Source organism: Scleropages formosus, chromosome 25 (genome assembly GCF_900964775.1).
Source record: "Scleropages formosus chromosome 25, fSclFor1.1, whole genome shotgun sequence".
NCBI lineage: Eukaryota > Metazoa > Chordata > Actinopteri > Osteoglossiformes > Osteoglossidae > Scleropages > Scleropages formosus.
This window is the reverse complement of record NC_041830.1, coordinates 2,376,720-2,404,395: the sequence shown is the minus strand read 5'-3', so window position 1 is coordinate 2,404,395 and position 27,676 is coordinate 2,376,720. Positions and strand designations below refer to the sequence as shown.

The 27,676-nt window shown below is 44.6% G+C and overlaps 1 protein-coding gene across 5 annotated transcripts; it reads left to right on the top strand.

Moving 5' to 3' along the window:
- The first annotated feature begins 66 nt into the window (after window positions 1-66).
- csde1 (cold shock domain containing E1, RNA-binding) lies at window positions 67-27,611 on the top strand. 5 transcript variants are annotated; one of them, XM_018742024.2, is made up of 22 exons: window positions 67-150; window positions 6,646-7,312; window positions 10,604-10,804; window positions 11,721-11,919; window positions 12,040-12,146; window positions 12,918-13,004; window positions 13,120-13,217; window positions 13,290-13,371; window positions 13,467-13,595; window positions 15,301-15,426; window positions 16,253-16,468; window positions 17,206-17,346; window positions 18,333-18,500; window positions 19,692-19,703; window positions 20,779-20,886; window positions 20,993-21,168; window positions 21,276-21,388; window positions 21,488-21,607; window positions 25,687-25,865; window positions 25,951-26,114; window positions 26,319-26,451; window positions 26,581-27,611. In XM_018742024.2, exons 3-22 carry the CDS (start codon window positions 10,634-10,636, stop codon window positions 26,626-26,628), a joined length of 2,577 nt encoding a protein of 858 aa, XP_018597540.1. In that variant the 5' UTR covers window positions 67-150; window positions 6,646-7,312; window positions 10,604-10,633; the 3' UTR covers window positions 26,629-27,611. The 5 variants fall into 5 exon arrangements, with proteins under 5 accessions (XP_018597540.1, XP_018597538.1, XP_018597542.1 ...); XM_018742022.2 differs by having other exon boundaries at window positions 12,040-12,203; XM_018742026.2 differs by lacking the exon at window positions 10,604-10,804 and having other exon boundaries at window positions 12,040-12,203.
- The last annotated feature ends 65 nt before the right edge of the window (window positions 27,612-27,676 follow it).

The following is a 27,676-nucleotide window of genomic DNA, read 5'->3' as shown; positions in this document are numbered from 1 at the left end:
TTACACAATTTTCCGTCGTTTTGCATTATCAAACCCAACAGAAGTGACGCGAAGTTTCACGAAATCTCGCGAGAAGACGCCATTCCCCTCACTACGTAATGTGCCGTGCTGCTTATGGCGGCGCTGGTGACAGTGCTGAGAGCTGTTGGGGTGAGTTTTTCCTGTCTTTTCTAGTCGGAACTTGATTAAAGCCTTCCCAGCTGTAATATTGGGGTGAAAGCGGGGTATGTGAGAATTTCGGGACCTTGACAGCGTTCGCAGGACAAGTGTATTCCTCGAAAGCCGCGGCTTGGGTGGGGACGGGATTTTTTTTTTTGTCCGCGCTGTCTGACTCTTTCGCAGTAAATCATACAACAAACGGGCGCCGAGCGAGCGACTCCCACCCAGCTTAGTTTCCCTTCTTGATCGAATTTAGGTTGAGTTACTGATTTTAAACTCCTCGTCAATGTTTGTTCCGGTCACTCGACACATGATTTGACGGAGAATGACCCAGAAAGCCGAATGAGTAGCTGCGAGAAGTGGGGCCGTTCCGACTGTGTCGCAATCTCGCTTTGTGTTGTATCTTCCCATATTGGTCTTCTTAATGCCCGTGGGGCTACATTTTCCTGCTTTTGGTCTCCTTTGCCTGCCAATCAACCAAATAATTGACCGACGGCGTCGTACAGCGAGCGAGTACCTGAAATTCGATTAGTTTTTTCCTCCGGAGTGTAAGTATGTGACGTGAGAGTAAAGAGATCTGATCTGTCGTCAGTGATTTGCCCACCCCGTTAATAACGGCGTTATTAGCGATCCTATTACTAGTAGCGGTAACACCCTGGATTCTTAATTTTTTTTAAACAAACAAAGGCTAGTTTTGTTAACATTAGCTTGTGACCCTCCCCCCCCCCGGCCTAATTTTCGCCTCTAAGGTGTGGGATTTTCTTCCTCAGTCGTATTGGTTTATCCTATATATAACGTAATTTGGTAGCGACCTGCCTAGATTCCTGCTAAGTTTAGAGGAAAGTGTACATTTCTGACCCAAACATTGAGATGTTGCTGCATAAGGAGCCGTTGTAAGGCTTTGTGCTCTTTCTATCGAACTTTAAAGGGGTCTTTGATTGACGGTGCCAAGTGGCCAATCGATAGTTGAGTTGTGTTTTCTGTCCAATCAGCAAGGAGGAGGGCGGACTCGTGCTGCAGAGGAGCTTGGCTGCGTCATAGGCAGCTGAGAAGCACGCGCTGCGCTGGCGGGTGGGCTTCCTGGAAGTCTGGGTTGGGCGGCACGTTGCTAGGTTGAGACCCCACATCGAGCTCCGTTGGTCTCGATCTTATCACATCTGACTTGCATTCGGTGTCCAAGTGAATTAATTTAGCCAGAATCAGTTTGTCTTCTGTATAAATTATGCTGAACTTACCAAGTTGAAGGAATGTCTTACTGGGTGGTTGAAAATCACTGCATAGAAGTTTCATATACAATTATGGAGATGCTAATATTTATTGCAAGTACAGTAACTTGAACGTAGCATTATGTATTTTTAATGAAAAATGGTGGCAATTTACTGTCCTCTTCTGTGTTGGATTTTAACTAAATTCCTATCATTGAAGTGAAAGAACTGATTGTTACAGGGTCTGAATTCACTGGCCTGTTCATGTTGTTCTCGGTGCTATTACAGGGGAAATGTTACACACTGTCCATTAGTACAGTTAATATGATCCGACTAGGGATTGTTGTACAAGTCTACTGTTTTCATCAAAAACCCTGCTTTTCTTTGTATATTTTTCTTGCAATTACATTTATTCATTTAGCAATTACATTTATTCCAAAGCAATTTACGATGTTAGTTTACCTATTTAACCAGCTGCATAATTTTTCTTACTGGAGCTATTTTAGGGTAAGTACCTTTCTCAGTGGTACTGCAGGAAGAGGTAGGGATCGAACCTGTGACCTTCGGGTCCAAAGGCAACAGTGCTAATTGCTACACTACCAGCTGTCCTATTCATTAAATTCTGTATAATAAATTTATTCTTTATTTCACAGCTGACATAGCACTAAAATTTGTTTGTCAGAGGTTTGACCACCTTTCTTTTTTTTTTTTTTTTGAGTTCATACTGCTCTCTCCGCGTATTAAGACTTTCGGAATTGGGCAGGACATTTACAAGTGTTACATTACAGATTACATATCCAGTGACTGCACATTGTCAGTTTGACAGTCATAAGACAGTCTCCAGTAAAAACATAACTTATTAAATAACAGTTGGGGGGGTAGTTGGTAGTGTAGTGGTTGGAGCTGCTGCCTTTGGATCCAAAGGTTGCAGGTTTGATCCCCACCTCCCACTGTGCAACCTGTCAGCAAGGCACCGACCCTAAATCTCTCCAGTAAAAAAAACTACTAAACAAGCTGAACTAAAGGAAGGAAAAAGCTGGTCTATTTTTCTAATGTGAGTAAACAAAGTTCAGAAGGCTTGAATAATGAAGTAATTTAAATTAGCAAAATGTACAAATAACATTTTAGTAAGAAAAAGCAATGAATCTTAAACTCTTTTGCATATTGTATACTCCTGTAATTTGACCTGGTTGCACAATAATTAGCCAACACATTAGTTTTAAAAAGGTCTGCAGCTGGTAGCGTAGTAGTTAGAGCTGCTCCCTTTTGAACCCAAAGGTCTCAGGTTTGAATCCCACCCCTAGCTGTAATATTCTTGAGAAAGGTACTTGCTCTAAATTGGTCCAGTAAAATTATTCGACTCTATAAATGGGTAAATATTTGCAAGTCGTTTTGGAGAAAAGCGTCACCTAAATGAATGACTATAAATACCATAGAGAGTGCGAATCTGCTAAGATCTCAGCTTTCCACAACACTGATGGTAAAATGTAGGTGTTTGAGAAGTCTCCGTAGGAGTCATACCCTGCAAACAATGACTGCAGTTTGCATCGCGATATTGTCATTGGAGCATTACAGTGAATTGATGGGTGATCACTGCTGTATCTTTTTTTTGTCAGATAAATGAATGTGACAATTTCCACACGGCGCATTATTTAGTCAATCGCAAAGTGGCCATAGTGTGTTGTTTGGTCTTAGTGTGTGTGTATATGTGGTTTCGTTGTTGGTCTGTTTTGTTAATGTCTTACTGTGCTCTCTTGACCTTCTTTGATGCACTCTGAGCTGGATGGCTCTTTTGTGACGTGAACTCTGTATAAATAGACTGTTTAATGGGCTAAAGGGAATATCGCTCAGTTAGCTAGCAACTCCTGAAAACAGACTATTTATGGATGGTATGCTATGGAAAGGAGCTGGCTAATGCCTGTGAATACAGCCAGCTTGTTAGTTTGGACCATGATGTGCAAAATATAGTTCGTCTTCAGGGCTCTCTGTGGTTACTCTTCCATGAGTACAGTAAGACTGCTCACAACTTAAATGTGACAGAATAATAAAGTTTAGGTCTGAAATGAAAATGACACTAACATCCACCCATAGTTGTATATCTGTTATAAAACCCATGATCCACCTGTCTTTTAAGCATGGAAAAGAGCCCTTTTTGTTGTCTCTAATCCTAAATTTGATGGCGTTTTTATGTCTGTGATGGGTTTTCAATACTTAGAGCAGATTGTTTGTGGGCCTGTTTTATCCTCAAGAATCTTGCTGTTCTTGTTTAGAAAAATAAGCTTTCAGTACATTCTTATTTTTGCATGCCCTGACAGATCTCCCAACATTCCAGTCATGGAAGGAGAGTGAGCACATTAATCCTTCAGTCGTATACACCCATGTCCCAGTGGGTAGGCAGTGAAACACCACCACTCCCAGGATCAGGAATCCTCCCCCCACAGATGCCAGTGTTTGAAACTCTACAGACTGCCGTTTGTCAGGCTGTTTTCCCCACAGGCACCCTGGATAATGTTTGCCCCACTTTTAAAGATGACTGTGTTTTCTGAAAATCAAGTTGACTTGCTGGAATGAGCACACCATGTGTTGTCTGTCTGGGTGGAGGGGTGGGGTATTACCACTATTTACTCGTTTAAAATTTCCTTGGTGCAAGAAAGCCTTTGCCTTTGTCACAGCAGGGCTGTTAAGAGCCACACTAATCAGTACTATTTTTAAAATGTGCTGCTTTACAAGTCACAGTTTCTGTTCCCTTCCCCAACCCCATTAATTTTGTAATTGATTTGATTAAATGGCCAGGGTCTGTGTAAGAAGTGTAGATGTTTCTTGTCCTAGATGGTTGGTGGCACTGAGTTTTTTTTCTTTTTTTGGAGCCTGAGGCTGCTATTTATGAATCCACTGGAGTTATCCAAAGGGCAGGAATGGTTAGATGCGTCATGTATCTGTCCAGCATGATGCTGCAGCTTGGCTGTTAGAACACTGCTGATGTGCAAAGCAACAATTTGAATAATATTACACAAATCTGCCAGTGTCTTTAGAACAAATAAACTGCAGTAGATTTTGTTTTTGGCTACCCTTTATTTAACAAAGTACCAGTTTGACACCTCATCATTTGTGTTGGCGACTCACCAATATGCTAACTAAGCCATTTTGTCAAAACTGTTACACAAAATTTATAGCATCATTCATTGATAATATAACATCGCAACTGATTGGATGTAGGCCTCCCAAACTGGTTTTCCGCATTTGCGCTGTATTAGGTTGCAGAAACATCTAGCAGTTACCTTTCTGAAATTGCAGATTGTAGGTTTGTTGGATGCTGGTACAGGTTAGAATGCATGCACTGTTCCTCCCTTGTGCAACCTGCTCAGGCGTTGTTGTTGTTGTTGTTAGCTGCTTATGTTTTTACTAGTTACACAAGGTCGGTGCTCCTGTACAACTGAAGGAGCATTTGTAATGGTATAGGTAGTTATGATCTCAATTGGATGCATCAGCAGGATACCACTTACTGTAGATTGATTTAATAATTAACCAACTCATGAGTATAGTATCTTAGCATTGCAAAGTTGTAATGTTAACGTTACGCCTTTTCATGTAGGAAGTGGATGTATATGTGAAACTATAATCAGCAAGCCACAAAAAGGATTAGTTCACCACTGTGAACTGATTGGCTGTAGTAATGTCCATTGTGTCATTGTCTTGCTGGAATGCTGTTCTCTTGTCCAAGGTGTTTTTGATAACTGCGGCAGGTTTTCTTCCAGGACATTTTTGTTCCCTTGGTTTCGCCCTCTGCTTTGATGCATTTTCCAGTCCCTGAAGCAAGGGTAGCAGTCTTGGGATGATACATTGTTATCCTTGCTCCTGAAAATTAGTGCCCTCAGACCATGGCCTTCCTCCATTTGCTCAGAGTCTCTTACAGGTCTTCTGGACAACTATACTCTCACAAGATTTTGTCATTTTCCTTCACTGGTTTTCTCCTTGAGACTTGCTCATAAGATACATTGGCTGGGCTGTTGTCCCACCTACAGTTTCTTCAATGCCTCCGCACTGGAAGGCCATAACTGTCAGTCCAAAATATATGCATCTTTGTGGCCACCTTAGCAAGCGTCATCTTTAACGAAGAAAAGGCTTGGAATATTTTATGTAGCTCAATGGTAAAGATAGACAACATCCTATGTGTTGGTTCTACACGGATCCTGGGCCCTGTTCTCAGGATATGGGATTTAGTATGGCTCTGTCTCAATGGAGTTTGCTTCTTTGGCCTGTGTTCAAGTGGCTTTCCTCTGAGTGCCAAAGTGTCCCCCCTGCAATGGTGAATTGGTGAATCTGGAAGGGTTTGTGCATGTGTGTTAACACTGCTCTGTTGTACAAATAGTTAAATGATTGTAGGTATACTGCTGGGCTTCTTTGTGTATTGACTCCTATAAAAATTGAGATGTTTACACTTATAATTTACCAAAAAAGCTGTGGGCTCACACTTGTACAGTTAAGCCTTAAGAAAATAGAAATTTCCATACAAAATGCACTTGTCAATCTTGAGTACCCATAAAGCAAGCAGCCCCCACGAGAGGTGTGATTTCTCCTCGATGCGTTTCATAGCATTTTTGCTTGTACAAAACCTTATGACTTTGTTGTATACAGTAATAATGAGCCCAAAAGCAAAGTTTAAAGTGTGAAAAGGTGCTGAAAAAGTACAAATATAAAGGAAATCCTTAGATATTTCTGAAACTGAGTGATAAAACATGATTTCTCTTGAAGTAGCACCATTATGAATTTTGTGCGACTTGGTTTGCCATAAACTAAATAGATAATTGAATAGTTCAACTGAGGGCATGCAAGTGTTAATATTACAATAGCTGCGAGTTTGCATGTTCTTCTTGTCTTAGTAGATTTCCTCCCACAGTCCAAAGACATGTTGTTCAGGTTGACCCACAGTGTGTGAGTGATTGAGAGAGTGTCTTCCACTGATGTATCAATACATGACCTCTTGTAAGTAGTGTATAGTATTAACAAAGTCACCTTGGTGAATAATATATGGGCTAGTATAATACTACATAGTGTTCATTGGAAGTCAGTTTGGAGAAAAGTCTGCTAAATTGACACAATGTTTCATCACATTTATTCATCTAATTTAATGTTTTATAGGAACACAACCATCATGTTACTGCAAAACTGGCTGCCTTGAGTTAACATGAATTAAGTATATAATCAAAACTGTAATAGAGAAAGTTGCAGCTCAAATTTTTTGCACTATTCATATTTTGGTCATCTTTTTTTCTCTTCACAGTATGAAGTGAAACAGAACTGATTTATGTACCATCTGAAACTGCTGCTTCAAGTTCAGATCATACAGAAGACAAAGAAACTAAGAAAATCCTAGAGAACAAAGCTGCAACAACCTTCTAAGCTGACGCTGAAAAGGATCATTTCAAAGGCTCAACAGAAGAAACCAAACAACACAGCCAAAGACCGAAGACGAGACACCCTATCAAGAAGCGCAAGCTATCTACTGAGAAACACCAATGCCCAGCAAGAAGACCACTTGATCTGAGACCAGAAGTTTGTGCCTACTCAACAGCTTCGACAAAGCACACGTCCCAACGCTGCTTCCAGCCCTCCGCATCCTCGTTGTGCCCTGTCTCATCGGGGTGTAAAGAGGGCTGCTTTTTGCTAGTTTGACATAGTTCCCCTCCTGTTCCCACCCCCTCCACCCATCTCTCTCTCTCTCTCACACTCTCTTGTCTTGCTTTTTTGGTGTCAAAAGCAGTGTTTGTTACGCTTGTCTGCATCTCCCCCTTTCTGTATTCCATTTTGTCTATTTTTTGGAAACTTATCAGACACGAGTGAGAAACATCGAAACGCGCCTGGGTGCAAACCAGACGAACACTTTCCTTGCACTTGTTTGACAGCCACTGTTGCAAGACACAAGCCCCATCTCTAAGACTCATAACAAGGTAGGCCTCTCCAGCGAGACATTTGTTTCTCACGTACTGCCTGGCCTGTGTGGGAGGTGTCAGAGAGTGGAAAATGACATGTTCTGGACAAACGTATCACAGAACCAATTTGACAACTGAATGTTTTGCCACTTGTATGGATTTCTGCAGCTCATGTCAAAAGCCACTTTCTGCCTCAAGGAAGGTTCTAGACCTAACAAACACCTTTCTTCCTTGGGCAGCAAACCACTATTTTAGCTATCATGCATACATCGAAGATGGGACCCTCTGGAGTAGTATTTAGAACATGGCAGTCTGCACCTGTAGCACAGGTTGGATTTAAAGGTGCCACCCCGCTATTGAGCATGGTGTTTTATTCGTGTACCTCGCGTGGTAATTTGCCAGTACATATCATGGTGATATCTGTGTGTCCGGTAAATATATAGCACAGACCCATTTTTTCAGTATCTTGTAAGCTGGGGTTAGACCCCGACATGTCTTGCCTTCAGTCCTCTCTCTGACGGGACAGCTGTGGAACGTGGTAATGGAAATGCATTCAGAAAGTATCTTTTCTTCCCCCCCCACTTCTCTTACTGATTTGTGACTGAAGTATTTGTCAATAATCCCTGTTTTACTTACCAGGAAATTTATTGGGGATTCAGAGTACACATCAGTGTTTTGCACACTGATTCTGTATTTGAACCGGATTTACTGTTGATGCTATAAGTTCCAGCTTATCTAGTCAAAGTGTAATGCTAAGTTAATTACTGCAGAAGTGCCAGTCACGTTGTGGCTGTAAATGCCCATGTCCTTTGAATTACCACAGTGAAGTTCGTATTTCCCAACTTCTGGGAAAGAGCCCAAACACTTACTGACTTCTCAGCATTATTTAGGTGACAATCTTATGTGAATTGTTTTGCCTTTTTAACATGTAGTGCAGTCGGTATACTTGTCGATGGCGTGACATTTGCGTTTTATGCGTAAATGACACGGTTTATTTTTGTTTAAAGTGCAGGAGCTGTTACATCCTAAGTGTCCTGTATTGCCTTTAGCCATCAAGTGCTCATTTGATTTTGACCAGCTCTCATCCTCGTAGGCCACAGAACATGCTCTTTGAGGACTAATCTGAGCACTGTGCGATTTGGACTTGGAATTTGATAATTGCCCAGTTCACCTGGTTTTCTTCGGTGTAAATGTGGACCGAGTCAAAAGCTGAAACCAGCAGCACTGTGGCCCTTTGTGGCTCTAGCCCACTTCAGTGCTAGTTTGCTGGTGGGCTGCCAGCCAGTGCTGCAAGCTGTTATGTGGAATGCTTTGCCTAGTAAAGTATATAGCACAGTTGAGCTTTACGAAGCTCAGCTGTTTTTGAGGCCGAAATGAGGCCTTGCTGTGTGCTGTTAACTCTCCGCTGCTGCCCGGTCCACTTGTGGCTTTCTCCAGGGCTCAGTGCTTTGCTCACCCGCTGTCCTTGTTGCTTCCTCTCTTGTCTCCCTTTCTTTCTTACGTTTTGCAGACGTCAAGAGGTGTCTCATTGGGTGATTGATGTGAAAGACAAAAAAAAAAAGTCACCTGAAAGTAGTTTGCCTCCAAGTGCAGGCACAGGAGGAGTGGACAGAGCAGCACAAAGGGGGGTGGCATTTGGGAGTTTATGGGAGAATATGGGCAGCCCCTGGAAAGGCTTTGTGGAATTTACCTTGCCCGCGTCTCCACCTGCTGCGTTCGTTAGCGCTGACCTGAGCAGCACCTCCCCTGTTGGACTCTGCCTGTCCCCGTACGGCCGATCCGTAAGTGTCACCCCACCCATTTCGCGTCCCCATACCATCGAATCCCCCCACCCCACCCAGTGTCGCTGACTCCCGGGCCCCGAGACTAGCCTCTGCTGAGCTGTGGCCTGCAGCGAGAGGGATGGGGCTGTCACAGTAGTGCAGGGCATGGAGACCAGGTCACCATGAGCTGGAGAGATTAACAGTGTAGTAACTGTGGGGAAAACTGTTTTTTTTCTTCTTCTCCCCCCCCCCCCCATCATCTACAGGTGATGTTGGTCACCTTTGGCTGACCACAGTTTTACTTGAAACTTGGGGATGTGCATGACTTGTGCAAAATCTACAGTATTACATCAATGAGGGTCGAAGTGACACGAAGGCCGCGTTGCCCCATTTCTGTGGCTTTTGTTCTGACACTGGGTTTAACTGTGGAACTCAAACTGCCATGCTTGGCTATCTGAGGAATTCCAGGGCTCCTTTTCTGAATTTCCAGGCTTGAATTCAGTCAGAAATAGGTTATCGGCGCACACAGGCCAATGTTTTGTACACTTAGGCCACTCTGAGCTGCAAGAACTACTGCACAAGCGAGGCTAGTCTTGTGTCCCTGCATTAAACCTGTCACCATTGCACCCTCCTGTAGGCATTTGCTGGCCCTACACCCTCTGCCCTCACGCATGTCTTTTCCTGGCCAGAGAGAGAGACACGTGCACACACACCCATGTCATGGCATCAGGGGTGTTGTCATTTCAGTTACATCTTCCACCTTTAACCTGTTTGAATTGTGCTTCACTGCTCTTCTATCTCCAGAATAAATTAAATGTATGTATGAGGGATGATCACTGCCCACGAGCCTCATTTGGTCTTGTTGCACACCTTTTATAATGCCCTTTCTGTGTGTCACACTTTCAGCACTGTCCTTCAATGTGTGCGTGTGCAATGCCCATTTTGTGTGCATGTTGGCTTGCTGTGCTGCGTTCTGCGTTAAAGAGCAGCCGTGAAACACACAATGTGTGTTCTTGCTGACATGCTAGTGTGTATATTTATTTCTAGTTGTACATTTGCCAGCATTTTCCTCTGGTTTCTGCAAACATTGTGTTCTTTTGGTACCAGATCCTCAGAGTATTTTTGACCCATGGATACCCATTTACTCGTTTAGCCGATGCGTTTCTCTAAAGCAAATTAGTGTTGCACTACTGACAATTATTTACCCATTCATAGAGCTGGGTAATTTTACTGGAGCAATGTAAGGTAAGTACCTTGCTCACGGGTACTACAGCTAGATGTGAGACTTGAATCTGTGACCTTTGGCTCTAAAGGCAACAGCTCTCACCACTACACTACCAGTGAGCCACCACGTTCATTGTGGTTTTGGTCTGGATTTTGTAGAGTGCAGAACTTTTGCTCCAGTTCAGTCCAGCCTGTAAATGTTCTCTGTTCCCTGTTTTTGATTCATTGTACACATTTGCTGCAGCAGGGACAATTTGTGTGGTTGTGTGTTTTTGCCGTGTGAGAGATGCCGTAGGCAGTGAGTTCTCAAACTGTTCCACAGCAGCACATCCCTACCCTCAGCCCACTAAAGATGGAGAGGGCTTACTCTGAGCAGCCCCAGCCGCCTTCTCCCATGGCGGCTGTCCCGGCCCCTGCGGCTACCACAGTCCTGCCCATCCCCCGTTCTTCCTCAGTCTCCTGCCATCCGTCCCACCCATCTGGGTCCAAAAAGCATAAGCGGACCCCCTTGTACCAGAGATCTGTAAGTGGTAGTCATGGGACTGCTCTCCAGGCCCCTGACACTAACTGCATGGCTCCCTGTTTGCTGTGTCTCTTGACACACTAATTTGAGAACTTGAACTAGTCTTCAAACCTTTTTTTTTGTTGACTTGGTGAGGGGAAAAATTGTCCATCATTGCTCTACAGAGGCAGTGGCTCTCCTGGGTGGTACAGGAGTTCTCAGAGTTGTGTGTTTTTTTTTGTTTCAAGTATACATAGACCCCAAATTGCATACATGTGGCAGTTGCCAAATCTAACACAGCATTGTTACCTCACCCTGCCATTGTAGTAAGGCTTTTGAGGAGTGTTCTTAAAGGTTTTTTCCTGCAGTTGTCATTGTTGAACGTGGCACAGGTTCAGGCTTCTCCTGTACTGTTTGGTCAGTACTTCTCAGGTGTTCAGATGTAGTACTGCAAGTTTGTGGTGCATTTTGCTTGACTAATGAATGTCACCAGTGCTAGTCGGAATGCGCTGTGTGGGGCTGCTCCCTTTTCACAGTCTTTAAGAGAGGGACTGCTCCCAGCTTTAGGAGCGAGAGTCTGTGGGAGAGTGTCGGTGCATGCCGAGATGCTCAGCCTTTGGTCTGCCTTGCGTGATTATTCTTCCCATTTGCTTATTTTGTCACTTTGGTGTTCATTAGCTTGAAACTTTTTGTTGTGGTCATGTGCTGAGAAAATCTGAATTGATGGTTAATCACTTTTTTTTTCTTTTTTTTTTTTTTTTTTTTTTTTTTAACTACTAAATTGTTATTGAAATTGTTTGCTACATTTTTTACATGGAACTGATTAATCTTCAAATGTTTTCTTGGCTAAAAGTGACTGATTTAAATGAGTAGATGATTACTTTTCTTGCTCTGCTTATGCCCTTTGCCCCCAATTGTTCCACCTCACCTGGTCCAGATGAGTTACGACCCTGCGCTCCTGCACACCGGCGGGCACACAGGCTACGCCAATGGCGCGGGTCTCGGCATCAGGGAGACGGGCGTGGTGGAGAAGTTGCTCACTTCCTACGGCTTCATCCAGTGCTCAGAGCGTCAAGCTCGCCTCTTCTTCCACTGCTCTCAGTACAGCGGCAACCTGCAAGAGCTCAAGCTCGGAGGTGAGGGGTTTGAGGCCCAGTGAGAGAGGAGAGTTAGCTTTGTGGGAATTTGGTCAGGGTGCGGTCAGGGGCTCCACCGCCTCAGCGCTACCACACTGTCTTGTCACCCCTGTCCTACAGACGATGTTGAGTTTGAGGTGTCCTCGGATCGACGCACGGGCAAACCCATTGCCATTAAGCTGGTGAAGATCAAGCCGAAGGTGCCGGAGGAACGCATTACGGGGCAGGTGGGAGAGGAACTGCACGCCACTCCCTTCACTGGGCTGCATGGGTTTATTCATCCAGTTAAGGAACACCATTTCATATCCCCTCGCATCCTCCGTCAGTCTGTTCATGGGCTTTGCTCATCTCTGCCATATTTGGCATTTTTTAACATTCAGGCTCATTTTAAACCTGCTTTACTATCCAAAAGTAATGTTTATGGGTTTACCAGTTGCCCTGCTTGTAACCTGTTAAAGCATAGCATGCACTCCATTAAGGGTGGGGGGGGTTGCACAGGCATCACCTCTTGAGGTACACGTGCTCTGACCTCGTTGGGCAGTGTTAAGTACACTGGGTAAAGAGCACTGTCCTGTAGTTGCACATACAGTCCTGTAGGGGACACTGTGAGCATAATGACCTGTTCCATGGGGTGCAAGCTACTGCCACTGAAACATGTTCGTCAAACAAAGCTGTTAATTGGCATCCTAGTTCTCAGTTCCAACAGAGCTGATCTGTTTGCAGCAGTTTCATGGTCTACAGGTTTCAGATGAGCTTGATCTTTTTGTCTTTGTTTAATGTCCTGTAAGTCCCCTGTGAAATAATTTTGGAGCAAAGCTTTGTGTGTGTTGTCTCCGTTAATCTTGTTTTAACATGTGTAGTTGATTTTGTTCTTTTGCATGCAGCGTTTAAGTGTGTGTTGCTGTGTTTTCACTGCATGTTGCATAAGTCCAGCGACTTGGATGTGTTGGCACCTTTCTGAATGTCTGTGTTTCTGTGTGGTGGTCTGTGTGCTGCAGGTTGTTTCGGCCGTCCCTACCCACCTGGATGGCAAAGCAGCACCTGGACAGTTGCCGACAGGCAGCGTGTGCTATGAAAGGAATGGGGTAAGAGCATATTTATTGGGAGGAGCCTGTTGGGGTGTCCAGCGGGCTCTATGTGTGGCATAGCTGTTGATGCTGGGTGATCCTGATGACAGTGGGTGTACTTTCATTGGGGCAGGAGGTGTTCTACCTCACCTACACCCCTGAGGATGTGGAAGGAAATGCGCAGCTCGATACAGGAGATAAAGTCAGCTTCTTGATGGAGACGAATGAGCAGTGAGTATCTGCCCCGCCCATTCTCTGACTCTCCCCCCTGTCCTGCACCCAACATCATCTTCTGTGTTTCAGCACCGGAGCCCAGAGTGCCCACAACATTGTTCTGGTGAAGAAGAAGCAGCAGAGGTGCCAGGGTGTTGTCTGTGCCACAAAGGTGAAGATTCATTTGGTTTTGAACAGTCACCATTTCTGTGCACACGGTTTCCTGTATTCACCTCCCTTTAACCCCTTTTGTTTTGCTGCTCATAGGAGGCCTTTGGGTTCATAGAGAGAGGAGATGTGGTGAAAGAGATCTTCTTCCACTACAGCGAGTTCAAGGGCGACCTGGAGGCACTGCAGGCAGGGGACGACGTTGAGTTCACCATCAAGGAGCGCAATGTAAGATGACCTAACTCTCCTCTGTCGGAGGTCCAGGTGTGCTCTGAGCCTCCACATGGTGCTATGCAATCTACTGTGGATTTGTAAGATGACCAGGACTGCAGCGCTTCTAAAGAATGGATTGATGAGCTACAGGCACAGCTGGCACTCATTTAGGCAGATTAGCATTTTTGTGGTAGAAATTGGTTCTTGTTGAGTGATAAAGAAGGATCTGGATCTACTGAGACACTGAAAATGCATAGACTTGATGTCATCTTATTTTTATCTCCATGCATAACACATGCTGTGGAGCCAGAGTTGTTCCGCTTGTGGCACTGAGTGCTTCTTGAAATGCTCGCAAGCTCATGGTTGGGTGCTACACCATGCCATGACCTTGATGTGATGGCACGTTGCATTAGAGGGGAACTTGCTGTGTGTATACTTATTCCATAAGCAGCAGTACAGAGTACTGAGACTTTCTAGAAATAGCAGGTGCTTCAGTGGTAGTGCCCCCAACCTTCTAAGCTGTTCTGGAAAGGTTTTACCCAGACTGGTTTAGGTAAAGACAGATTTACGTTGAGAGGAGCACTTTCAGGATCCTTCGAATCGGGTAGGCACAATTTTCCTTTCTAGAGGCATTTTTCGAAACTTCTGCAAGGTCTGGGTGTGTTTCTTAGGCTGAGGTTACTGCGGCAGTGCAGCAAGTAAGTCGTTACATGGGGCTGCTTCTGTGTGACTTTTGATACCTCTGCTTGCAGAGCTGAGGTCACTTCCTTTTTGGTGTTAAGGTAACATTTGTTTATTGTGGGAATTGGAGTCCACCAAAGGGTGTGCCAGAGCTTCTCATTGTTTTATTCATGTTACATGACATCAAGTCCAAGTTGGGCATTGTCGTGTCCTTATCAGGATGTCAGATTGGCACAGCTGCCATTTGCACGTCATCTTGTTATCCTTGTCATGTGGTTGTGTCCAAACTGCAATGAAACCAGAATGAAGTTCAGCATCATTCTGGTTTAATGGTTTTCTTCTGAGAAAATATCAGGTTGGCAAATGGCCCTGGCTGTATGAATTTGGGTACCTTGACCAGTGATCACCTATCTGTACTTTTGCTGAAATGTACGTTGCTTTGGACAAAAGCGTCTGCTAAATGAATAAATGTAATCCCAGAAGGGTCCAGTGCGGTGGTGAAGGAGCAGGACTTGAAGTCTTCCTAAAAAAGAGCTGTCTCCCCTATATTGAACTTAATCCTGATTTCTGGATAACTTGCATTTCTGCCAAGTGCCTAGTGACAGTCTTAAGTGAGGCTTGCTGCCTTGCTGAAGTTGTGGTTAACCTCTCGGCTTCATGTTCCTCACCCGGCGAAGCAGTTTCTGATGATGGTAAATGGTTGACCTTGTTTCTGTGGTGCAATTAAACTCAAAGATGAGGGACAGCTGGTAGTGTAGTGGTTAGACCTGCTGCCTTTGGATCCAAAGGTTGCAGGTTTGATCTCCAGCTGTAGTACCCTTGAGCAAGGTACTTATCCTAAATTGTTTCATTGAAATGTGTAAATGGGTGAATAATTTTAAGCTTGTAGTAAAGTACCTTAACATTGTACATTGCTTTGGAGAAAAGCATCAGCTAAATTAATAAATGTAAATGTGAGAAGATGGTACTTTAGCCATACCCTTGTCTGAGGAACAATTGTGCTGAACAGCCTGTGCTCTCTCTCCCATTGGCATCTCAGGGCAAAGAAGTGGCAACAGAGGTGCGGCTGCTCCCCCAGGGTACAGTCATTTTTGAGGACGTCAGCTCAGATGTGTATGAAGGCACCGTCACCAAAGTCATTCCCAAGATTCCCAACAAGAATCAGGTGGGTGAGTGTGGTCATCTGCTGCGCTGTGCCTAGAAAAAAGGCAAGGGTCAGCAGTCGTCAAGCTGTTGGTTCACGTTTTAGATCAAAAGGTAGCATGTAGCCCTTGACTTGGGAACTGGAGTCAGGCAAATTTTTTTTGTGTGTGTGTGTGTGTGTGTGTGTGTGTGTGTGTGTGTGTGTGTGTGTGTGTAAAATGACCTTTGTACATGCTATTATGTTGGCTGGGTAGTCTTAAGTTTCAAGTTTGTCATAGATACAAGTACCATGTACATGTATCATGAAAATCTTCCTGAATGCTTCTCCACAGACTATGGGCAAGGACAATAGAAATAGTGCACAGACAAAACAGTGTCAATGACAGTAAATAACAATAGCAGCAATGACAGCAATAACAATAAATAATGGTAACAGTCAGAGAACTCAGAACGAGAGAATGAGATTGCTTAGCAATCAACCTTCAAATTTGATTGGGTAGTCCCCCTTCTCCCCGTTCTTTGGTGAAGAATCAGTGTCACATTGCACTTTTTAAGGTCAAGTCACTGCCATGAAGTTGAAACTTCTCAGATGCTAAGCCAGATTAGAACCGAGCTCTAAAACCGCAGCCTCAGACCTGTGCAGCACCGGCGCTACCTGCTGAGGCACCGTGCCCCTTTGCTGCTGCTGCTGTTGGTACGCTGATATTCTGTAGCATTCACTGTACCGCTGCACATCAAGATGACAGCTCTCGCCCTCATTACCCATGAGCAGAATGGGAAGGCATTACCATTCTTTGACTACAATAAATTTTGATCACAAACCTCTCTCTCGATGTGGTGCTGTGCAGAATGACCCTCTGCCAGGGCGTATCTGTATCAGGAAGAACTTCAAGGACAAGGAGTTACCTTTTGGGGACAAGGACACAAAGTCAAAGGTCACACTGCTGGAGGGTGACCATGTGCAGTTCAACATCTCCACAGACCGACGGGACAAGCTGGAGAGAGCCACCAATATAGAAATTCTGCCTGATACCTTCCACTTCACCAAGGAAACCCGTGAGATGGTGAGGAGCCTCGTGGGGACTTTGCTTAGTAGTTTTCTATACTTTATCCCATGTGTTCAGAGCCTAAACTTCTTGCAGACCACTGTGTATGTTGGGTTATGTCTTAGGTGAGCCCTTTGTTTGCTGCTGTTCAGCTTCTTTGTGAATAAACTACATGATTTAGATGTATGTTCAACAGTTGCAGTTTCTTGACCATAGTTGAGTTGCAGTGGTTTGTGCATGGAAAAAATTGCTACGAAATTCAATTTCATTTCTCTGGAGTGCTGAACAAAGGATAAGACATAAAGAAGACTGCCTATAAATTACATTACAGCTTTCATAATTGCATGTTACTACTACTACTACTACTACTTGTAGTAAGTAAGCCTACTGGCAATTGAGGAAAGGAACAAAAAACTCCCAACCGAAAGGCAAAGGAGAAAGAAGACCTCCGGAGGGGTGGGGACTACTGGATTTCTGGGGGTCCAGTGACTGCCTGCCCTACCTAGACATTCTACATTTTTAAAAAAAAAAAAAAAAAAAAATTGTCTGTTTACAGCCATTTATATTGTTGCCAAATGCTAAAGTTTTTTTTCTGGTTGAGGGAGAGTTGGAATCAATTTTTCTTTTACATAATTAACCGGGTAGGTTTCCTAATTTAAGAGAAATTGTTGTCCCTGGCACCTTCCTGAAAGGCTTCTTAGCAGTGAGATGAGTAAACACTACTGTAGGATCCTGACATTCTCCACTGGGCGCAGGGGGTGATCGCTGCCATGCGCGATGGGTTTGGCTTCATCAAGTGTGTTGACCGCGACGCCCGGATGTTCTTCCACTTCAGCGAGATCCTGGAGGAGAGTCAGCTGCACATCTCTGATGAAGTGGAGTTCACTGTCGTGCCTGTGAGTCCAATGCCACACAGTTTACCTGCTCATCCAGTTCTCTCTGTACCTGTGGTTTCATCATTCTGCTGGAAGGCTTGCTGTAGCTTTTCTCAGTTCTTTATAATGGTCTCAAATTAGGTATCACTTAATTTTCAGTGGCTAGAATTCATACACACCTGTACCTCAGCTTCAAAGTGCAGCTGGGACTGGAAGTCTGGTAAAGTCTGTAGCTGGAATTGTAAGCCCACCGATTGTCAGTTTATAAAAGCGTAATGATATAGCTTACTCCTTTGATTTATTCACAGGTTAGGCACTGTTGAAAACATCAGATAATGCTGAAATGAATTCAGTATAAGGCTTGCTGTGTTTTCTGCAACAGCCCATACAATGCAGGATCTGCGTTTCTCTGTACTGAAGGCATTGGGCATGAAAAGCATTGTTTATTTTTATTATGTTAGCTAAATATAAAATGTGTAGACATCCAACTCCTATTCATTGTGTTTTTGTTTAGGAAAAAGTAGCTGTTCCTTCCATGCCCTTTCATTTCTCACTGAAGAAAACCATCCATGAGAGAGATTCATTACGTAAACATGTTTGTCAGTAACTGGTCACTTTCATCTCCCAGTTGGAAAAGCATAATAACGGACACTTACCGCTATTTCCTTTTGTTGTTTCTGCAAAAGTCCCAAACATGGCTATAAGAAATTACGATTTTGCTCGAAGTACCTCACCCACAGCACCAATTGCTTCTATTGAGTGCATGTTTTTGCTATCTAATAGTGCAAACTGGAAGTGTGTAGCATTTTTGCTCTATGAGGGAAGCTGTAAAAAAAAAAAAAAAAAACAGAAAATAAAATGTTAAAAATTGAGTTTTCTTATCTACAAAAATTCATAGTTCAATAGGTATGAGTGCATCTTCTCAGTGGAAACCCTTTTACTTGAGGAGACCTGTTCTGAATTTGTCAGGATTGTTTGACAGTATCTTTCACTCCGGGTGCCCACAGGACATGCTGTCAGCCCAAAGGAATCATGCCATTCGGATCAAGAAGTTGCCCAAGGGCACCGTGTCCTTCCACACCCAGTCAGAGCAGCGCTTCACTGGAGTGGTGGAAAAGGAGGCCTTCCCCCCTATCTCCAGCAAGAGTGCCAGTCCTAGCAAAGGCAAGGAGAAGGTGAGCAGCACCAGCTAAACAGAGTGGAAGGGTTTAGTGGGGACTGTCCCTGAAATTGCCGCCTACTGCAACTTCTGTTTCTTTACTTTCTTTCTGCAGCCTTCTCTTATCCTGTCTCGCTCCTCTGTAGTGGCTCAGTAGGAGGTTATGACACGTTTCTTCATCCTGATTAGGTTTATAGCTTTCATGGACTGTTTGTTCAGAGCTGCTGTCGTCTTGTTCTCTTTATCTCACAAGACCTTCCCTCCCAGTATAGTGGTTCTTTCTGTTGTATGTAGTGTTTATACTGTACGAACATGTTTTGAGCTTGCAGTGAGGAATAGGTCTAGAACTCACACGAGTGCTTTGTGTGTGGTACTGTGGAAAGGTGATCAGTTTTTTTTTTTTTTTTTTTTTTTTCTCTCCCCTCCTCCTCTCTTCTCCCCCCCGTTCCTTCTCTCTTATCAGTGGAGAGCCATTCACAAACCAAGGTTGTCTGTGGAGGGGGAAGCTTTTTCTAGCTGTAGTAAAGTTGTTTTAGCTGGTAATTTTCCACTTAAACAGTTGAGTTTATGTTTTCCGCACCCTGAAGTGTAACCACCTTAACCATCTGCAAATGCTCATTTTGACTGAGTTGAATAGCCTTTGCGATGGAAAGTGTGTTTGACAGCTTTCAGTGATTCAGGCCCAGTTGTGCACACATCAACCTTACCTGACCCAAGCAATGGACTGTCTCATTCTTTCTGCTTTTGCTGGAGAGGACTGATGTGGTGCCCCAAGCCAGACTGTCAAATACAGAACTGGATTAAAAACTGACCTGGAAGGATAATGTACACTACTTTTTACAGTGATATGACAAATTGCCTATCCAAGAGTCGCATGTTTTCATCCAAACCTCCTCTTCTGTTGGCGTAATGTACTTTTTGTATTGGAGATGTATGTCGCTTTGGGGAAAAGCATCTGCTAAATGAATTAACATGAATGTAAGCCCCACCTGGTTGTGAATTTAAAAGACAAGGCTGATTTCAAACTGATGATGTGGAATGGGTTCTGAACACCATGGCTTGCTGCCATTCATAATGATCCATAATCCTTGATTTGGCAATAAGGATTAAATTTGTATAGATATGAAGTTGTGTATGCTTAGTTCTAACCCTCCTCTCTGCTCTCTCCTCCCCCTTTTCCCTTCATGCTCCTTCACTTCTCCATTAGAAAAAAGATAAGGTAGGATGCTGTTGTGTTCTGTGCATGATGAGTAAAAATACTGACATCTGATTTCTGACCCCACTTATTTGTGAGAAACCTACTTTTCAGTTCAGAGAGGAGTCTTGCTGGGAGCCTTAAAGATTTTGTGTTGTATTGCATTTTGCATTTACTGAACTTTTTTTTTTTTTATTCTTTCTTTCTTTCTATGTAAAGCTTCATACTTGCCATCTTGCTCTTGACCTAATAGCAGTATCCTCTGTTTTATACTTTGATTGTTGAGGAGATTTTTTTTTTTTTTTTGGCTGATATTTCTAATACAGAAAGGTGGGGTTTCACACTAGTGTTGGAGCAGGTGCTGTCTTTGTGTGTGAAAAGCAGTACAGTTGCTACTGTTATAAGTATTTCTATGGAACTAATTGCAGTATTGCATTTTTGAAACTACATTCATTATAGACTTCTTCCATTGGCTCCTGCATAAGGAGCAAGTGGCACAATCACCAGGGGAGACACTTTTGCCCAAAACATTTCAAATCCCAGCCAGAGGCTCTGCTGTTCTCTTTAGAATAATACTGCTTGTTTCTTTACTGTGGTAAAAATCTAACCCTAACGTGACAAGAACATGAATAGAGCATGTACTTTGGCTCTGTATAAGACTGTACATCTGTAGCACCAAGGGAAACTGATAGCATATGGAAAAAGGGTGGGACAGGCTGTCAATATAAAAATGAATTTAAAAATTGTTCACAGGTGACTTGTGAGTTTTTAAAAGGGATTCCACATTGTTTATGTAATCCTGTGGCAGAGTCGCAGTTTTTGACTAAACCAGGATTCTGTTACTGCTTTCCTTGGGTGCATGACCGATTTGGCTGGAACTGAACAAAATCAGTTTAGTTTTAGGTGAATCTCCCCTCTTCAAAAATCCTTTATGTATAAGCTTAGTAAAAGTGTTGACACAGGATTGGAAGTGTCTGCTACATACCTTCGTGCGCTGTATATTCACTCTTCGCAGTTTCTGGATATTTTACTCCTCTTGCGCTCCTCTAGTGACTACTCAGTTTGTGCTTATTTTAACATGTGCCTCTTCCCTGAGCAGGATGCAGAGGAAGGGTTGATTGTGTATGAGGACTGTGGTGTGAAGATGACTGTTCCATACCATGCCAAGGACCTGGAGGGATGCATTCATCCACAGATGGGAGACAAGGTGCCCTAAGTTGGCCATGAGCACCACATGGTCTAGCAGACTGCTGTAGTTCTGACCCTGGTGCACACAGGGCTGTTGTGTAAACTGCCCTCTCTCGCCTCTTCAGGTCGAGTTTTCCATCAGTGAGGTGAAGAGGACAGGTCAGCAGAGTGCCGTTTCCCTCAAGGTCCTCAACAGACAGGTCAACACCAAGCGTCTGCTGGGCTTTGTTGCCACGCTCAAGGATAACTTTGGCTTTATTGAGACAGCCAACCATGACCAGGAAATCTTCTTCCACTACAGGTAGGATCTACTCGGGCTTATTGATCAGTCTCCTCTTACTGTACAAAGCTCAAATATTGATGTCTGTGTTGTGTACCTGTGACTTGTTTGATCCTCTGTGTGAGCAGTGAGCTGTGTAGCGACCTGGACAGCCTCGAGCTGGGGGACACTGTGGAGTACAACCTGTCTAAGGGCAAAGGGAACAAAGTGAGCGCAGAGAAGGTCACCAAGGTGGCAGCTGGTAAGCACCACACAGCCCACCAAGTCCTCCCATGCATCATAGCCACTACACGTGTGAACTGCTACTGATGACAGCACACTGCTCCTCTCCTTCCTGCAGTGAATGGTATAGGGGACGATGTGAGCACCACTGTGTATTTGGGCAAGGTGATCCGCCCCCTGCGCAGTGTGGACCCCTCCCAGACAGACTACCAGGGCCTTGTCGAGGTCACTGACGATGGTAAGGTGTCGTCGGTGTGAAGTACTGTACAAAGTGTTGCCTCAGTTTGATTATGAAGTTGTTTTTAAATTTCTGTTTGTGTACTTAAGGTTTCAATTAATACACTAAAAAATAAACTTAAGTATGGCTTTAAAACACAGATGAGGGTGTAGGTATCTATATAAACATTCAGTTAAGAATTTGAGATAAATGTTCAGTTTTTTTAAATTTTGTGCAAAAAGAAAAAAGTTTGCAGTGTATGCAAGCTGTATTTGTGTCCAGGCTGAGGTTGTGACTAAAACACAGGATAGGAGTGTAGGTCTGGGGCCCTTTAATTCAGCTTGTTTCCAGTTTTTATAGTTCATGTCTGGTGTTTCTGAATCATAAGTGAGGATTGTTGTATATGATTGATCAATTAATGATTCAACATTTGGCATTGAGTAGGAGTTTGTGGAGAGATTTTTGGTTTCATCCATTTAAAACTGTTTCAATATTAAAATAAGTCATCCGGAGAATTTTTATTCTGGATATCTGGCCAGGATTTCTACGAAATGTGACCTGCAAATAAAAGGATGTCTGGATTATTTTTTTTAGTAAGCTTTTATTGACTTAAGGTATGAAAGTCACTAGAGTTGCAAATAAGTCTTAAACACTAGTTGTTTGTAAGTTGGAGAACTGGTGTAGTGCACTATATTTGACCTTTTTTTTTGGTATTTCTTTTACATTTTTTTTGTGGCTGTCCTTAAGTTCCTTTGTAAATGACAATTCTGTAGTGTCTGTCTCAGTGCTTACATCAGAATCAGAATGAGCTTTATTGCCAAGTATGTTCACACATACAAGGAATTTGTCTTGGTGACAGGAACTTCCACAGCACAGACAGAATGACAGTGACAAGACAGGTGAGAAGATAGAGTATGTGAACAAGGGACAAATATTTAAAAATATAAAGTACCCAATATACAAAAATAGTCACTAGATACAAATGCAAGGGAGTGTGAGTAAGACATATGATGTGATAAATAGTTATAAATACAAATATAAATAGCATTATGTATTGCACTGGTTTACTCTCTAGGGGAGAGATTTAGGTGTTCATGAGGTAGATGGCCTGAGGAAAGAAACTTTTCTTATGCCTGGCTGTCTTGGTGCTCAGTGCTCTGTTGCCCCGGCCAGATGGCAAAGGTTCGAAGAGGAAGTGGCCTGGATGTGAGGGGTCTAGAATGATTTTGCTAGCCCTTTTACTGACTCTGGACGAGTGCAGTTCTTGGAGAGCTGGGGGGGATGTGCCGATGATTCTTCCAGCAGTCCGAACTATCTGCTGCAGTCTTCTGATGTCTGACTTCGTAGCTGAGCCGAACCAGACAGTTATAGAGGTGCAGAGGACGGACTCAATGACTGCAGAGTAGAATTGCAGCAGTAGCTCCTGTGGCAGGTTGAACTTCCTCAGCTGGCGAAGGAAATACAACCTCTGCTGGGCCTTCTTCACAATGGAGTCTATGTGGGGCTCCCACTTCAGGTCCTGTGAGATGGTGGTGCCCAGGAACCTGAATGACTCCACTGTTGTCACAGTGCTGTTCATGATGGTGAGTGGGGATAATGCTGAGGTGTTTCTCCTAAAGTCTACAATCATCTTCACTGTTTTGAGCGTGTTCAGCTCCAGGTTGTTATGACTGCACCAGACAGCCAGCTCTTGGACCTCCTGTCTGTAAGCAGACTCGTCACCATCCCGGATGAGGCCGATGAGTGTGGTGTCGTCTGCAAACTTCAGGAGTTTGACAGAGGGGTCTTTTGTGGTGCAGTCGTTGGTATACAGGGAAAAGAGCAGTGGGGAGAGCACACATCCCTGGGGGGCTCCAGTACTGATTGTGCGAGTATTGGATGAGAATTTTCCCAGCCTCACTATCTGCTGCCTGTCTGTCAGAAAGTTGGTGATCCACTGACAGATGGAGGTGGGCACAGAGTTGGGTTAATTTGGACAGGAGGAGGTATGGGATGATGGTGTTGAAGGCTGAGCTGAAGTCCACGAACAGGATTCTCGCATAAGTCCCTGGTTTGTCCAGATGTTGTAGAATGTAGTGCAGTCCCATGTTGACTGCATCATCCACAGACCTGTTTGCTCGATAAGCAAACTGCAGGGGGTCCAGCAAGGGTCCAGTGATGTCCTTCAGGTAGTCCAACACCAATCTTTCAAGTGACTTCATGACCACAGACGTTAAGGCGACAGGTCTGTAGTCATTAAGTCCTGTGATTTTGGGTTTCTTTGGGATGGGGATGATGGTGGAGCATTTAAAGCAGGAAGGAACTTCGCACATCTCCAGTGATCTGTTGAAGATCTTTGTGAAGATAGGGGCCAGCTGGTCAGCACAGGTTTTTAGGCAGGCCGGTGAGACACCATCTGGGCCTGGTGCTTTTCTTGTCTTCTGTTTGACGAAGACCCGACGCACCTCCTCTTCGCAGATCAAAGGTGCAGGAGGGGGGAAGGTGGGGGTTACTGGAGGTGTTAATTGATTCGTGGAGAAGAGGGTCTGAATGGGTGTAGGGTGTGAGACAGGGTTTATCAAACCTGCAATAAAACTCATTCAAATCGTCGGCTAGTTGTTGAGTTGACACGGTGCCAGGGGGTGGTGTCTTGTAATTTGTGATGTCTTTCAGGCCTTTCCACACCAATGCAGGATCGTTGGCTGAAAAGTGTTTCTTCAGTTTTTCAGAGTAGTTTCTCTTAGCCACTCTGATCTCCTTTGCCAGTATGTTTTTGGCCTGTTTATACAAGACTCTGTCCCCATTCTTCTAGGCGTCTTCTTTGGCCTGACGAAGCTGTCTGAGTTTTGCAGTGAACCACGGTTTGTCATTGTTGTATGTTAAACGAGTCCTGGTAGGGATGCACATATCCTCACAGAAACTGATATATGATGTTACAGAGTCTGTGAGCTCACCTAGATCGCTAGCAGCAGCCTCAAAAACACTCCAATCGGTGCACTCGAAGCAGGCTTGTAAGTCCTGCTCTGCTTCCCCAGTCCATCTTTTAACAGTCCTTATTACAGGTTTAGCTGATTTCAGTTTCTGCCTGTAGGTCGGTATAAGATGAACTAGGCAGTGATCAGAGAGCCCCAAAGCTGCCCGTGGAACAGTGATATGCATCCTTTACTGTGGTGTAGCAGTGGTCCAAAATATTGTCTCTGGTGGGACATGTAATATGCTGTCTGTATTTTGGCAGTTTATGGGAGAGATTTTTGCTTTATTAAAGTCCCCGAGAATGATTATAACAGAGTCCGGGTGTTGTTGCTCTGTGTCAGTGATCTGGTCGCCCAGCTGTTGCAGCGCTGCGTTCACGCACGCTTGCGGTGGAATGTAAACACTTACGAGAATGAACGAGGAAAACTCCCGCGGTGAGTAGAAGGGCTTGCAGTTGATGAAGAGCGCTTCTAGGTCGGGACAGCACATCTTCTTCAACGCTGTTACGTCTGTACACCACCTTTCGTTGATGTAGAAGCATGTCCCACCGCCACGTGATTTCCCCGCTGATTCCGCGTCGCGATCCGCTCTGAACAGCTGGAAGCCCGGCAGATGTAGCGCGCTGTCCGGGATGGCTTCATTCGGCCAGGTTTCCGTGAAGCACAGAGCAGCAGAGTTTAAGAAGTCCTTGTTTCTTTGGGACAGGAGGAAAAGTTCGTCCATTTTGTTGGGTAAGGAGCGGAGGTTCGCCAGATGGATACTAGGCAGCGCTGTTGCGCTTTCGGAGCTTGACAAGCGCGCTGGCTCGCTTTCCACGCTTGCGCGTCTTGGAGCGCTTGAGTAGCGCCGCTGCACCTCCGACTACAATGTCCAGCAAAACGTCAGAATAGTCGAAAACCGGTAAAATGTCGTTTGGTGTGTACTGCCGAATGTTCAGCAGTTCTTCCCTGGTAAAACTGATTGTCGGAGTATAACTAAAGACAGGGCAAACTAACAAAAACAGTAAAACAACTGTGGACATCCACACCGAGGCAGCCGTTCGCGGCGCCATCGTGATAGAGTATTACATAACCTATCTAGTGCCTCAAGATGTTGTTTGATAAACCTTGTTTGCTGATGCAGTTCCTCTGTGCCGCACTGACTTGCAGGCAGCCAGAAGGGCCAAAACTACCCGTTCGGCATTGTGAGCATGGCCAGCAAGGCGGACTGCCTGCAGAAAGGGGAGACCGTCAAGTTCCAGCTCTGCACTGTGCCACAGACGGGCCAGAAGATGGCCTGCAACGTTGTGCCCCAGCGCCGTGCCTTCGTTGAGTGCGTCAAGGACCAGGTGTGCCCCCTAGCCGCTCTTCCACTGTGTACACACCCGAGTACGCTTGTACTTGACTGTCGTAACAAATGTTGTCTCCTGACAGTTTGGCTTCATTACCTATGAAGTTGGAGATGCCAAAAAGCTGTTCTTCCATGTGAAAGAGGTGCTGGATGGATTAGAGCTGCAGGCTGGGGATGAGGTCGAGTTCTCCGTCATTCTCAACCAGCGGACGGGAAAGTGCAGTGCCTGCAGCGTGCGTCGTGTCAGGTGTGGCCTCGCTTTCAGCTTTGCTGTATGCTTCATGTCCCACTGAATCCTGGGAAGTTGAGCCAGAATGAGTTTGCTTGCTCATGAAAGCTGGAAAGGGCCACTTGCTCTACAACACCAGGGCACCCCTAGAGGTCAGGGATGGCGCTATGGGCCACTGTTCTGCTTATGACGATATCCGTTTGTCTTCCTTGTCCCTTACAGTGAAGGGCTGAAGCCAGTGGCAACACCCCGTCCTGAGCGCCTGGTAAACCGGCTGAAAAGCATAACGCTGGATGATGCCAGCGCCCCCCGCCTGGTCATCTTGCGGCAGCCCCGGGGCCCGGACAACTCTAAGGTGTGAACAACACAGCAGGGATCTGTGAGGCTGCATGTCTCTGTATGATGCACACAGTGTAATTGCTGGCCCTGTGCTGGCCCTGTTCCCTCAGGTTTTCTAATAGTGTTGAATTTTCCCCCCCCCTAGGGATTTAACATTGAAAGGAAAACCCGTCAAGCTGGGGTCATCGACTGAGCTCGCCTAGTGCAGTGGACTGGGGGTCAAAAAATGCAATCCTTAAGGGGGATTCCGACAGGGGCAGGGAAAGGGGATGCTGCCCTCCAACACAGATGCTCAGATATCTGCATGCACAGCCCCTCCTCCTGCCCCCCTCCCCCCCTTACAGAACCCTCCTATTCCATTGGTTTCCTGCTTTCTGTGTGGGTGTTCCCTCCTGCATTGCGAACCACACCCAGTGCTACAGAAGGCACCAAGACATCTCTGCTCCACATGTGTATGTGTGTGTGTGCGCGCGCGTGTTTGTACAAGAGACATTTTAGACAAGTCGGAGAGAAGGTGAAAATCAGAGGTGGGTTCTGGGTGCCTCAGAACAAAGTGATTTAGTGCAGCGCCTTCTCTAGTCCCAGTCTTGTCTGAAAGTGCAAAGGTGATGGCTAGCAAGCGAGTGGAGTTCTGCACCTGCAACATGTCTATGCTGTGTTAGATCCTTGGTTTCTCCTCCTGCTTCCTCTGTACCTCTTTATGGGTAAATCCCAGTTTTCCATGCAGTTACTTCAACATGCTGGGTGTTATAAAACAGACTTAAGGTGACTTTTCTTTAAGAAGGGATTTATGTACGTGATGCGGAAACAAACATAGCTCCTTGCTATAGAAGTGTGAGAACAGTGTTCCAATAGGTGTTTGTAGTTTGGGGTTCTTCCCTCGGAAACAGTGTATGGTAAGTGTCCCTGCAGCTGTACACCCCCTATCGTTCACTGAGTGCACAGTCACACCTGTCCCTACAGGTGCAGAATTCCACTGCCTTGTAGTCAGTGTTGCATTTCTTGTGCTTTTATACAATAATTCCCTCCCTCCCCCCCCCCTTGCACATTTCTGCTTTTTTGTTTCACTGAAAGCTGGTTTCTGCTAATGAATGAAAAACTTTAAAAGGTGCCTAAAAATGCATAAAACAAAAATGACAAAAATAATGTACCTTTCTTCCCAGCCAACAGCCAAAATAAAAAAAAAAAGGAAAAAAAAAATTAGAATGGCTTTTTCGGTAGAAATAATGCAAGTTTGCATC

Bases quoted from the DNA above. Each gene is read 5' to 3' on its own strand.
- csde1 (XM_018742022.2), top strand. From the start codon at position 10,634: ATGGAGAGGGCTTACTCTGAGCAGCCCCAGCCGCCTTCTCCCATGGCG. The intron at 11,920-12,039 runs GTGAGGGGTTTG...CCTGTCCTACAG, and splicing joins GCAAGAGCTCAAGCTCGGAG to ACGATGTTGAGTTTGAGGTG. The intron at 26,115-26,318 runs GTGTGGCCTCGC...TGTCCCTTACAG, and splicing joins TGCAGCGTGCGTCGTGTCAG to TGAAGGGCTGAAGCCAGTGG.